General features: G+C 36.4%; 1 protein-coding gene and 1 long non-coding RNA gene across 3 annotated transcripts; one reads left to right on the top strand and one right to left on the bottom strand.

Moving 5' to 3' along the window:
• Positions 1–6,947: 6,947 nt before the first annotated feature.
• LOC107664278 (transmembrane protein 88-like) lies at positions 6,948–12,039 on the bottom strand. The gene is made up of 2 exons (XM_016454801.1): positions 10,778–12,039; positions 6,948–7,538 (listed from the first exon to the last, which is right to left on the bottom strand). The coding sequence occupies exons 1-2, from the start codon at positions 11,201–11,203 to the stop codon at positions 7,257–7,259; spliced, it is 708 nt and encodes a 235-aa protein (XP_016310287.1). The 5' UTR covers positions 11,204–12,039; the 3' UTR covers positions 6,948–7,256.
• On the top strand, positions 8,499–10,847 carry LOC107664279 (uncharacterized). 2 transcript variants are annotated; one of them, XR_001631443.1, is made up of 3 exons: positions 8,499–8,532; positions 9,038–9,115; positions 10,771–10,847. It is a non-coding gene; the product is annotated as an uncharacterized LOC107664279 (long non-coding RNA). The 2 variants fall into 2 exon arrangements; XR_001631444.1 differs by having other exon boundaries at positions 9,038–9,239.
• Positions 12,040–14,240: the final 2,201 nt, after the last annotated feature.

Here is a 14,240-nt window from a genome sequence, read left to right as displayed (position 1 = left end):
TTGGATGCCCTGGGGGTAAGCAGATAAACATCAAATTTTCATTTTTGGGTGAACTATCCCTTTAAGTACAATAAATATCACATACTTTAAGACTTTTACTCTAGAAATATTCTAAACGGTGACTTCAACTTCTACCAAAGTCTTTTTCTGGTAAGATATCTGTACTTTTACTTGAGTATGGCTTTCAGGTACTTTATACACCACTGCATGCATGTGTGTCAGTTTTGTTATGTGCATGTGTTATGTGGATATTAGGTACCTGGCACAGACTGGGATTTTTGTGAAGAATAGTCATTTATGGCGCTTTTCCACTGCGTGGTACGACTCGGCTCGGTACAGCTCAGTACAGCACAGCACGGTTCGGCTCGGCACGGTTTGCGTTTCCACTGCAGTTCAGTACCGCTTTAGAGTGGGCGGGATTATTCACACGTCGTTATAGTTGCGCCGCCTCTACTACCATGACTCCTTAAAAAAAAAAAAACTTTTCATTCCGCGTCGCCCCATCAAGCTCTCGCTGGATCTGCTCCTCTGCTATCAACGAGAGGAACGTCTGTTCTTCCGCAACAGACAACAAAACTTTTTGGTTGTTAAAAAAAAGGTGCGCTCGTTCAAAACAGTTGCGTTCGATCCTTCGCTGGCTGTGCTGATTTAAATCTAGCGGTTCTTTTGTGTTTGTGTCGCAAGTTCAGTGATGCAGGTAGTGACGATTCTCTCCGGCCAATCTGTGATCAGCAGAGTTTACACGTCACGTTTTGGTAACTGTACGGTTCACTTGGAACCTCAACCGAGATGGTACTAAAAAAAGTACCAGGTACTGTGCCCAGTGGAAAACCCCACAAAAGTGAACTGTACCGAGCCGTACCCTGCAGTGGAAAAGTGCCATTTGATGATTCAGTAATTAAAACTAGTTTAAGAATACCTGTTTGAGCAATTGATGTGTGTCCTGAAGAAGGCTGTTTTGCCGAAACGCGTAGATCTACTTTTAACTAGTTGTAATGATTTAAGCCCAGTTCATTAAAGGCTTTTTATTTTACCACGTGAGTGCCTTGGAAGTATTTCGTATTTGTAATTGTATTATAAATTTGATTAAAAATAATTATAAATGTAATTATAAACATAATTAGATTTTTACCTCCATCACATCCAGTGAGCACCAGTGGCTATATAAAGACACCCGTGTAGCACTCTCTGCTTCTGGTTCTTGTAAAAGTACTTAGATATTGCTTTTTTTTACTTTATTTACATATGTAACTTGAAGTAATCCAAAAGTAATTTTACTTTTAAAAGTAATTTTTAAGTAAGATTACATTACTTTTATATTGTGGTACTTGGATTACCTTACTGAATACTTTTTTAATGAAGTAACTAACGGAATACATTTTAAAAGTAACCCTCCCAATCCTGAGTAATTATAACCAGTTATAATTACTTATAAATATAATTCCCTTTTGAGCTAATTTGCTACAATGCTTACTGCTTCATGTAGCCTACATCATTTGCCACAAGCCCGATATTGGCCAAATGGTACGACCAACTTCCCCAGACACTGCTTTCAGTATGGCGTGGGGGTCCCTTCAGCAGCTGTTCAGGGGGAGAGGAAATGTCTTTCTTCTGTCTCTGTAGGCACGGGTCTCATTTGTCGCCACCAATATGGCCTGCTGACAGCCTCTGGAGCACTGGGGTTTTGAAGACGGATGGATGACTGGCATCGCCATATCAAGGTGCACTGGAATAAAGACACCACCTTGAAGGTAATTATTGTACTCATAATAGTAAGCTTTCTATATTCACCATGTAATTAGCAATGTATTCAATTTCAGCCAATTAGTTAAGCCTCATAAATAAACCTCAGAAACATCACCATAACTAACATTAATGTGCAAATCCAATTTAAATACCAGCCTTAAAATAGCTTGCAATAGTTAGAAAATGTTTTTGAATTCTGTAGTAATTGTGTATTTAGCTTTTTCAATGCCTTTTTTTACACATGTAATAGTATCATTACAATATGTATAAACCTAAACTTGGATTGCGTCCTTAAATGTTTTTGTACTAACACAGTAATCACAAATGTGATCGTATTTCTAACGTCTCCCGTTTTCATTTCAGAAATCTGGTCACCTTAATGTCATCGTCAATTTACTAGCCAGTAATATTAACAGATGTCAACTTACCCTTTTCTCTCTTTTGTGTTTAATCATTTTTCTTGCCGATTGTAGACTGTAGACTCTCGGCCAATCAGATGGCGTAGAAGTCTACAGGCAGTGGCACACTGCACTTGCGGACTTACAATGGCCGCCGCGTGCACGTGTCCACAAGACAGTACGGTGTCCCATTATGGCAAGCCGTTTTAACATTTAATCTATAAGCCGTACTAGTATCTATTTTCATGGTACTAGTACCTATTTTTTAGATACTAGTATCTTTTCCATTAAGTACTAGTACTTATTCATTAGGTACTAGTGCGTATTCTTTAGCTACTAGTGCTTATTCTTTAGGTACTAGTCTTTATTCTTTAGGTACTAGTGTCTTTTGTAAAGTTACTAGTACTTATTCATTAGATACTAGTACTTAATCATTAGATACTAGTACTTATTCCAATAGTGACTAGTATTTAATTATACTCTTCTTGTTAAGAAAAAATAGAACTAGTACTTATTTTTTAGTTACTAGTAACTTTTTAGACCAGAGATATCCTGAACTTAATAGATACTAGTACTTTTTAAATTAGCATTTCTGCCCAGTATGGTAATCGCATGTTGAATAGTAATGAGCCGGCACAAATAGGAGAGAGATTAGACAGGAAACAGAAACAAGATGGATGTACTTTTTTGAGGAAACCACATAGAAAAGAAACAATTATTTGTACACAACCACATAGAAAACGTATTTTTGTCAGTTTTGTAAACTGTAATTTCGTTAACATAGTAGCCTAATGTGTTTGTTGGTCATCGAGTGACCTCTAGTGGCAGCATGGAGATAAGACACCAATTTTATTGTCTGTTATTTTCCTATTTTTCCTCCAGTAAAAACAATAAATATCATACCAGGGCTGTATGTTAACTTTTTTTGCATATAGCACTGATGCTGCAGACAGTGAATACTAGTACCTATTTAATAGATACTAGTAGTTATTCATTAGGTACTAGTACTTATTTATTAGACACTAGTATCTTGTGTAATTACTACTAGTAACAGTTCTTATCTTACTAGTCAAATCTGCTTTTTTACTTGTCTGATGCTATGACTAGTCCAAATGGCTACAGTAGAGTTCAATTAATGAATAAGTACTACTACTTAATGGAAAAGACACTAGTATCTAAAAAATAGGTACTAGTACTATGAAAATAGATACTAGTACGGCTTATAGATTAAATGTCACAACGGCTTTCCATAGTATCTTTTCCATTAAGTACTAGTACTTAATGGAAAAGACACTAGTATCTAAAAAATAGGTACTAGTATCTAATGAATAAGTACTAGTACCTGATGAATAAGTACTAGTACCTGATGAATAAGTACTAGTACTTATTATTAGATACTAGTACCTATTTTTTAGATACTAGTGTCTTTTCCATTAAGTACTAGTACTTATTCATTAACTACTAGTGCTTATTCTTTAAGTACTAGTGTTTATTCTTTATGTACTAGTGTCTTTTGTAAAGTTACTAGTACTTATTCATTAGATACTAGTTCTTATTCATTAGATACTAGTTCTTATTTATTAGATACTAGTACTTATTTATTAGATACTAGTACTTATTCCAATAGTGATTTAATTATACTCTACTTAAGAAAAAATAGAACTAGTGCTTATTTTTAGTTACTTTTAGACCAAAGATATCCTGAACTTAATAGATACTCGTACTTTTTAAATTTGCATTTCTTCCCAGTATGGTACTCGTATGTTGAATATTATGGCACTTTTCCACTGCATGGTACGTGCATGGTACGGCACGGTACGGTTCACTTTTGGGGGGTTTTCCACTTGGTACAGTACCTGGTACCTGGTACTTTTTTTTAGTACCACCTCGGTTGAGGTCCCAAGTGAACCGTACCGTTACCAAAATCTCTAAAGCGGTACTGAACTGCAGTGGAGACGCAAACCGTGCCGTACTGAGCCGTGCCGAGCCGAGTTGTACCACGCAGTGGAAAAGCGCCATTAATGAACCAGCAACATATAGGAGAGAGATTAGACAGGGAACTTAAACAAGGAGACGGATGTACTTTATTTATTTATTTATTTATTTTTTTTTTTGAGTGAACCACGTAGAAAAAAACAATAATTTGTACAGAAGCACATAGAAAACGTATTTTTGTCAGTTTTGTAAACACTGTAATTTTGTAAACAGTAGCCTAATGTGTTTGTTGGTCATCGTACGAGTGAGCTCTGGTGACAGCATGGCGATAAGACACCAATTTTCTTATCTATTATTTTCCTCTTTTTCCTCCAGTAAAAACGATAAATACCATACCGGGGCTGTACGTTAACTTTTTTGCATATAGCACTGGTGCTACAGACATTGAATGTTTTAACATTAATGTTCTGTACAGGGCCCCAAAAAAAATCCAAACCTTATGGTTTTCAGACAAACATTTTATTTATTTGGAAAAAAAGACCAAAAATTATTAATAATAAAAATAAAAAATAACACCAGGTTTGCTTTACTTGTAGGGCTGCACAATTGGGCAAAAAATGTTTTTATATATATATATATATATATATATAACTTTCCGTACCCACTGTATATATATATATATATATATATATGTATAACTAATAATGATTATGGTTATTTTATCTAAATAAAAACATTAAACAAAATAAGGAATATTACTTTTGTAATAACACTATTTCACTATAATATACAAAACTGAGTATTTAAGAATAAATATAATAATAAATATAGCTGCAAGAAAAAGAAAAAAAATTTACACTTCTCTACACTGGAGAAAAACGTAAGGATTTGCAAATGTTTACCTCAAAGTAATTAGGGTTTTGTGATCAATAATGAGTACTCAATTAATGTAATTACTTTTTCATTCATACTCGTCGCCGGAAGGCGCCCTTGCACAGAAACTCCACAAGTGAGACACACTGATGACATTCCAGGAAATCCCTTATGGACAAAGACATTCAGCTTTTGCTGTAGATGTAGCCTAGTAGTTGAATAACATGCATATAGATGTTTTACTGATGAAACATGAAGACAATAAACAATGATTGCGACAATATATGATTTTATGTGTTCTTCAAGCAATCGCGGGTATTTTAAAAAAAATAAAGTATATTTAAAATACTATGCTAATTGACATAGCCTTTATCACTATAGAATAATTTTAAGTGGCATGATTTCTGCCTCATTCTGTTTAATGAAGCCATGTCAGATTACAAAAATAAGTTATTTCAAAGACTCGACTGATGTTATGAAGTGAATTTGGAGTAAAAAAAATCATTATACTTTTGTTGGACAACATGTTTGTAATCTTAGGTAATCATGGTAACCAATTAGCAAGATAGGCTAACATACAAAGCCAGTTAGCCCTATTTAACAATCAAATTAATTAAGCATATTAATGTATTGTATTACCACGTGGACTCTGATTGGACGGTTGAGAGGTACTCATGTTTATGTAATGATCTGTTTGAATTAAGTTCTTTATGAGGTTGACGATATCTGCAAATGAACAGGTAGTGGTAGTTATTCTGTTTTTGATATCGTCTTTTAATTTCTGACTAGTAATTATTGGAATAATGACGAGTATCTATTTAAATATTTTACTAGTAAGCATTCATTAGATACTAGTACTTATTTATTAGACACTAGTATCTTTTGTAATTATTACTAGTAACAATTCTTATCTTACTAGTCAGATCTGCTTTTTTACTTGTCTTATGTTATGACTAGTCCAAATGGCTACAGTAGAGTTCAATTAAGAAATTACTAGTAAAATAAAAAAATCTTACTAGTAACATTTCAAATAAGTACTAGTATCTAATAAATGTGTACTAGTGTCTAATGAATAGGTACTAGTGTCTATTTAATAGGTACTAGTACCTAATGAATGAGTACTAGTACCTAATGAATGAGTACTGGTACCTAATGAATGAGTACTGGTACCTAATGAAATAAACAAAATATTGCACTAAATTAAAAGTTCAAATGTTACAAATAAGTTACAATATTGATGTAATACTGGTAGCACTAATACTACAATTTTATGATATATGTTACATTAAAGTAACAATTTTGAAATGCGTTGATGATTTTTTTTGTTGTTGTTTTTTTTGGGGTATTTTATCTCAGTATTCCTATCAGTGTTGTACAAGGGTTTTTAGGCATAATAGTAACCCTAGAATGTGATGAAACGGTTTAAAATAGCTGGGCTGAGATATATAACAGTTTTTATGACTGCAGAAATGTTAATTCAGTATACACATTATCCCACCGGTCACAATTGTGACGACTATAAAACACAATTTTTCACACACTTTTCCAAAAAACTTGCATAAAAAAAAAAATAAAAAAAATTCATGATTATTTCAAAGGGCCTCTAATGACACACTATCTGGATATTTTCATGTCTGGAAAAATTTGGGATTAAACGGGTTAACAGCTCCCACTAGCTGTGGTGGAGCAGTTATGAAATATTGTTCTTGTAAATACAGTATTTTTTTCCAGTAATAAATATGCATTCTATGTACGTGTCCCCATGAGAAACAACTTCCCTCTGAATCGGGCTTATGAGTAATTTTTATTTTGTCTAAATAAATCTTGTGCAAAATTAGGAGAACAGCCCATCAGTTCTGTGAAATTACAGTTTTTAATGATTCGTATATAGGCCTAACATTTAAGAAAAGGGAAATACACAACACTGTACAGGTTACAAGAAAAAAATATAAAATATTTTTGACAATGTCTTAAGAAAAATGTGCTGACTATTTATAAGGCAGATAGTGTTTGTTATACAAAGAGTACATACACATCATTTTTGGATATTTGAATTAGATTATTTTATAAATGTCAAGTACTGAAATTGACTAATTAAAACTGATTGTGCTATAATAGTTGCATTAAATATGTAGGCATCAGAAATTGACAAACATGGTGTATTTGTCTATAAAAAAAATGTAAATTGGTAAATAGGAATTCTTTGTCTGTCATATAGATTGGGATTTTTTGGTCTATAATGTGTACTGTGTTCTTTCACAACGTTCCATATCTCCAGTACAACAGAAGTGTAGTCCTTTTCCTTTACACCCACACCTTCCCCTTCCCTTCTCCTTTCCCAGATCGCTGTCCACAGCAGCCCCCTGTCAAGCCACGGTACTGGGTAGCTGGAAGGTTCTTGTAGACGGCACGGCTGTACGGAATAAAACACAGACCCAGCTGAAGGTGACGAGCAAGCCGGCAGTACGCAGCCAAGGCCAGAACTAGGAGTGGAGTCACTAGCAAGAAACCCACAACCAGCAGAGCCACACAGCCACCGTCAGTCAGTAGATCCGAACAGTATGGTGATGAGCCGTGCGGGCGCACCTGAAAAGAGAGACATTTGACTGGTGTGGACCTGTGTGGGGTCAAGGATGAGTGGTGGAATGCATGTAGGCATTGCTGAGGAGGGTCAAAGAGAAATGAAGTGTCCCTGGAGGAACACCATCTCTGAGGTGTGGACAGACGAAGAACAGACACACTGGACAAGAATGTCTACCTACAGCATATGCTTGCTTTCTTTAGTGAGTTGATCGTTTGTTACTTCCAAGGTAGTGTTTTTTCTTTCTTTCTTCTTCTTATTATTATTATTGTTATTATTTATTTATTTTTTTAATTTAATGTTATATTTTGACAGAAGACCACTGTTGGTCTGATTCACTAAAACCTCAATATATCACCTTTGCTTTGTTTTTTTTTTCTCCCTTTGAGCTGCTCTGTGCCCGATCACTACCAAAATATAGATTCTGCATCAGCCTGCCTAAAGCTTCAATAATTGTATATGCACAGAGACTTCAAATATACATTATACATCATTTTAATTCTTTTGGTTAATTGGCATTGCACAGGATGGAAAGGATTGAGGGATAAAAATACCCCCACATTCTTGAAGGGAAGGAGAGTAATAGGCAGGAAAAACAGGCGACTGAGTAAACAGAGTAGGAGGGAGAAAACTGATAAAGCCCATCTGCAGTTTGAGCTGCACTTTCTCACTCTGACAGGTTTCTTCACTCAAGTAGATGCTTGTAAAAATCTCTACTAAAAAGTAAACAAAGCGTTCTTGGAGAGTTATAGTTAGACGTTTATTAGAGATCCCCCTATCATTAAATGATATTGTGACAGCTGCATCTGAAAAGCAAACGTTTTTTTTTTTTTATGAATTTCACTGTGGTTAGAAATGTAGTATTTATTGTGATGTTTTCATCAGCTGTTTGGACCCATTCACTGCAGAGGATCCATTGGTGAGCAAGTGATGTAATGCTGAATTTATCCAAATCTGTTCCAACGAAGAAACATACTCATCTACTTGGATGGCCTGAGGGTGAGTAAATTGTCAGCAAATTTAAATGTTTGGGCTGTAAAAAGTTTTAGAAAATGTCAAAGGGTGATGTGATGCAATAAAATGTAAATCTTCTCAAATCTAGAAATCAGCCACAGTTCTCTTTTGGTATGTCTCTAAAGTATGAGGGATTCCAGCTGTCTGTAGAACTGTTGTGTGTGTGCAGATAAGATTAGAGCTGAACAGAGTAGTTTCAGGGAACTGATGCACCTATGTGGCCTTGATGTTAACCATATGTTTAGAAAGGATCCAACATCTAGAGAGCAATGCACACTCATCACTTCAGTCTTTTAGATTTGGTCTTAAATTATGCAGATTTATTCATTAGTTGGAGTTAATGCTTTGTTTATAAAGTATCCTATTATGCATCTTGACAGAATCCTGAGTAGTTGACTGCTTATTTGAAATGACAAACTATTTACTCTATGGAATACCATGGTGGTCTGTTGCTCCGTACAGATCTTTTGGTTTTATCTCTCTTTCGTAGGTGATCTAGTGTCACATGGGGACTAATTGGTCCGAGTGGCCATTGATCTTGGATCCTAAAGGTCTGGTAATTGGAGAGGTCAGAAGAATTCAGCCTTTATTTACACACATTGACCCTTACTGACCCATGGGTGCTACATGAAGATAACTTAAGCGGTTTTCTTCTAGCAAGAGATGAAGAGCCTGTAATAGTGAGATGAAAGGTCTGTATCTTACAGAAACTTGTCTGTTAATTCTGTAGTAGAATGTGTGAGTCTTTTGTTGAAAATGAACAGAGCTGATACGGTGGAGAAGCAGTAGATCTACTCTTCTGTGGGTCAAAGTGCAAGAATGTCGAGGGCGGTCACTATACAACTTTGTGAGAAAACTGTTTTTAAACTCCAGTAATCCACTTCTGTCCTGAAAACACTCCTCATCTGACGTCATCCTCCCAACTCCTGACCTGCCCCTGCTAATACTCCTGCACTCAGATTGCTGAGAAATGCCCAAGATTAAGAGATTACTTGGTGAATCAAAGAGAAACAGAGGCCAAACTCCCATAAATCCCTAGAAGAATATCTCTGAATCTTGATTAGCTTTTATTCTGAGTCTTTTTCCCAGATTATAAAGGACATTCCTTTAGCAGCAATACTGTTTATCTCAGGGACCAAATTTTCAATATGTTTTAAGCATAAATGACTGTTTTTCAGTGGATTTTATTGTTCCAAGATCTAAATATGAAAGTTGCATATTTTTTGCAGTGAAGGATCCATTATTATGCAGTAGTCTTCCCATTGGTATTTGATCTCATTTAAGAAAGAATTTGTATAGACTTGTTTTTATTACTTGTGAAGTTTTGTCATTATCTTTTGATTTATCATTATATTAGCTCTTTCCACTTTGCAACTTTTTCCATACTAAATACTGGTTGTGCATCATATGTAATATGCAGTATTATATATTACATATAGGGCCAGATTTACTAAACAGGGCAAACTAGCGTTAGAGCGCAATTCCATAAAAGCGCCGATGGGAAGGGAAAATTCTGCGGTTGATTTACTAACAATGCGCACATTAAAGAACACAAACGCAGCCAGATCATTTCCATAATGACCAGCGCAATCTACCAAGAGCAGCGCAAATTACTGCCTGCTTTCAGACATGCTTTTTTTAGGCATTAAATGGCGCAAATACCAGTAATTTGATGAGCGCAAACGTTAGTAAATCGCGTTGCCTGATTAATTTTAATAATCTCCAACCATAAATTTTGCGCCTGAAAGGGAAACTCCTACAAATGCATATTCAATAAGGTCAGGTGCAAAAAAAAAATTGTCCACACCTTTTCAGTGCTAATTCTTCACTACACATCTTTAGTAAATCCTGACAATACTATTTTAACGCCAAAAGGCGGTTTGTGCTGGTGCAAGCTGTTAGTAAATCTGGCCCATAGTATATTTATCATCTTTGGAGCAACTCTGGAGTAAAGTTTAATGTACTAATAAACTTTATTTAATGTACTAAGTCTTTATCAGTGTTTTTCTGATAAATTGTAAATATATATATTAATCTTAATAAATTATAAAATCATAAATTGTTTTTTCTTAAGTCCACTTTTTTATGATTTTATGAAAGTCTCCTACCCTCTGACCCGAAGAATTAAACCGCTTGTATTTTGTTCCTGTGGACCTACTTAAAAGTCCTCTACACATGAAAAATGAAAAACCTGAAAAAAACTTTCATTTCTTTTGATTTCAGTTCTTACCGTTGAATGACAGATGAAGCCGAACACCACCATGACAATGGCAGGAATTAGGATGAGCCCGAAAACCAACCCGGCCAGGCAGGCGTTGATGGCCGCGATCACCAGGTTCTGCGCTGTCACCAGCACTGAGCATGCCCAGCAGTCCAGAGAGCCCCGGAGCTCCAGCGGAGCTTCACCTCCCCCAGCCTCCGCAGCGGAGTAAGGCGGCGGCACAACCACTCCAGACCCACCTACTGGGGTCCCGGCTGGCACAGTGGAGGCCAAGGAGTTTGTGTGCTGGAGACTGGTGTGATTGTGATGGTGGTGGTGATGATGGCTGTTGGTTGGGAGCTCTTCAGAGAGGTCGAGGGCCTGGTGATGAGCCGCCTTCTCCAGTGTGCCATTCATGCTCATCCTGATCTGATGATAATAGAGAATGAAGGACATTAAAAAGTACTTTGTTAAATCGTGAAAGGAAAGCGCTTGATGAGTTTTGTATCTTCAGTTGTAGGCTTGAACCACATTGTTGGAGCTCAGCAAATTGTTGACAGCGGTTCAAAAACAGTTAGCCAACATTTTTTGTAAATTCTTTTTATGCTTTTAGATATTAAATCATACAAGCCTTGATTTAACAGTGAATTTACTCAAATTTGAAAGTGGCCATAGATGGGGTTTCAGTCCCCGTCTTTGACCTCAACCCTCTTAAAATCTGAGATCAAACTCGGCTGAAAAATCTGTGAATGTGATCTCTGTGTTTGTTGACGGCAGTGGCTGCACTAAGCTGTCTGAGGTTATTTCTCTCTCAATCCCTGTCAGCAGTTGTTCAAAACCCTGGAAAGTGTTACATTAAATATTGTCATTGGTGGATGCAGTCATAGTCAACTTTGATATTTGCTTTGGACAGTTTACCGCTTCAAAAAAGTTCAGAGCAAGGTTAAATCACTTATCGCCAGGAAGCTTGGTTTGTGATCTTTTAGTTAGGTCTTTTATCAGAGACTGATTGTTATCTGAAAGCTAACTGGTGCTTTGTGGCGGAAACTAATTGGTATTTGAGTGTGTTTGGAACAACACAGGCGATATGATCAAGTGAAGAGTGAGAGGCCTTGACATCGCAGTAACCCTCACCCCTGGGGATTACATCTCTTTTACCTCCATTTGTTTTGTTTTTTTTATCTTGTATGGGTAAACCTCACCAAGAACATAGGTCACATTTCACCCAAATAACAAAAATAAATAATTGTTTTATTTAAAAGTTTGTAATATGCATTTATCATAAATTTGCAATAAGTTTATTGTAAAACAGTAATTAGAAGCATCCTGTCCGGACGCAATGCTTGTTACAAAAATCCCTTCAGAATAAATGAATGGTGGTACAACAAATGCTACTACGATGTATACATTCTACTTTTACAGTACAGAAATGGAAATTTGACAGATTCTTATAATTTGTTATGATCCATAAGAGATTACGTTTTCTTAATTTTCTACACATCCTTTGCTTCAAAGCTAGATTTTCAGGTTATCAGCTCCAGTAAAGTGTGGAGCCTCCCCCCTCCCTCCAATTCTTAGCCGGTTAGGCTGACCATCCAGATAGCACTCAGAACAATAGACCGAGGTCATACTACACAAATAGTTAGCACGCCATACAGCTGTGGCCTCAGTTGTGCCATACGCAACTCTAATCTAAAAATGGATACAGGATGGTCTACGACTCTTTCACACACACATGCACTCTGACCCTTAAACACTACATCCTGAATATGCCATCAGTGATGCATGATGAGGGAGACATGCACACGTTTGTGCGCTTGCTGACTGTTGTGTTGTCTTCCTGCATTTGTATTCTGTTTGTTATACAGCAGGTGGCTTAACATATAACAATCACTAGATCACCACTCACAGGAAACGTGAACACAAGCGCACACCATGCCAAACCTGGATAACACCAGACTGCTCCACCCACTAACTCTGTTTCCACGTTTCTGGGAATCACAAAATTGAGAATTAACTTTGAGTCAAAACTTTGGGACTACAACTAGATGCTACTATTTTTATGCATGTATAAGGCTCAATTTACAAATTGAACGTAACAAATATTTTGTAGGCTCAAGGTGGGAATGAGTTTTACTTTTCCATTTGCATTAAGGTCTGATGTGGCTTCAGTACTTCAAATGTAAATTGGTTTATGACTTTTTTTTTTTTTCACCAATATATGCTTTTGCCTGATGTGGCATTTTAAATGAGCCAACTATATTTTATTTCACTGGTAAACAGTCCCTCATTAGATTTTACATGTTAGATGTTACAGCTATGCATCACTCAAAACTAGATTACGCAGAAGTGCACTTGCAGTTATAGCTGAGCTATTGGTTATGTGAATTAATGTAAAAAGAGTAATCAAGCAGATACATGTATCAGTGTATATTCCAAACATTCCCCTGCTGTAGACTCTTATAGGTCAGTCTCACATGCTCCTTATCAAGCCCTCCGCACCCTCCACTCACCCGATGGTGTGACGCCAGCAGTCCTCTTCTTTTTGTTGCCTTTGACTAACACAACATGCACTCCTTGTTTTTTTTTAAATGGAAGTTTGTTTGGAATTCCTTGTTCAAAAACGTCTAGAATTTCTAAAATTCTAAAAATGTTTTTCCTTGCGTACTAGTCTGATGGTTGCTCTCATTTCTTGTGTTCTCTGAAGTGTATAGTTGGTTTAGCTCAGATTTGCTGTATTCTGTCCACTGGCTCTCTCTCTGTGAGGCAGACTGAGATATGGACGTGTCCTGCCTGGCAGTTATAGCAGTGCCTTCCTCATGCCCCCTCCCCTTTTCCCTTACCCTTCTCTTCTCGCTCTTTCTTCACTCTTTGTGTGGGGGAAGAAATGTTTATTTAAAGAGCTGAAGTGAGGACTTTAATTACTCCTGATGGATAGAGAGGACATGAAACCACCTCACATTTACACCACATGTTCCAAACCTCCATTCTTCTTTACTCATATCATAAACTGCTCTTACCACATGGGGGCAAGTGTTTGTTTTCCTGTAATCATGTGTTGGTTTGTTTGATATTGCCATCTCTATGTGATCCGTGTATAAACGCATGTTATCCATCATCCTCCACCCATAATGCAATTGTATTGCAACTATTGCTGGTCTTTTAGGGGGCATTGCAGCAATCCTAAGTCTTATTGTTCCGTGCAATTTTTTTTGTTGTTTTTTTGGTGAGGCTCTTCACATGGCTTTTAGGACCATATCATAAATTAGTTAGAATTTAAAACTGTAATTAGAAATCAAAAGAACTTAGGACTTCCGGTCTTAAATCTATTCATCATCATTACTGTTTTAACTCGCACTGTAACTATTGTCACTTCCTGTTTGTCACAATCAAAGAAAATGTCACAACTTTTGAGACTTAAAGGTGGGGTAAGCGATTTCTGGTAGCCAATGTTGATATTTGAAATCACCAAAACAAACACGCCCCTACCCCA

Source organism: Sinocyclocheilus anshuiensis, unplaced genomic scaffold, assembly GCF_001515605.1.
Source record: "Sinocyclocheilus anshuiensis isolate Anshui unplaced genomic scaffold, SAMN03320099.WGS_v1.1 scaffold99, whole genome shotgun sequence".
In the NCBI taxonomy this organism is placed as follows: Eukaryota; Metazoa; Chordata; class Actinopteri; order Cypriniformes; family Cyprinidae; genus Sinocyclocheilus; species Sinocyclocheilus anshuiensis.
Note: the sequence above shows the minus strand (reverse complement) of the source record. Positions and strands in the feature narration are given on the sequence as shown.

Bases quoted from the DNA above. Each gene is read 5' to 3' on its own strand.
- LOC107664278 (XM_016454801.1), bottom strand. From the start codon at position 11,203: ATGTCCTTCATTCTCTATTATCATCAGATCAGGATGAGCATGAATGGC. The intron at 7,539-10,777 runs GTAAGAACTGAA...CTCTCTTTTCAG, and splicing joins GCTTCATCTGTCATTCAACG to GTGCGCCCGCACGGCTCATC.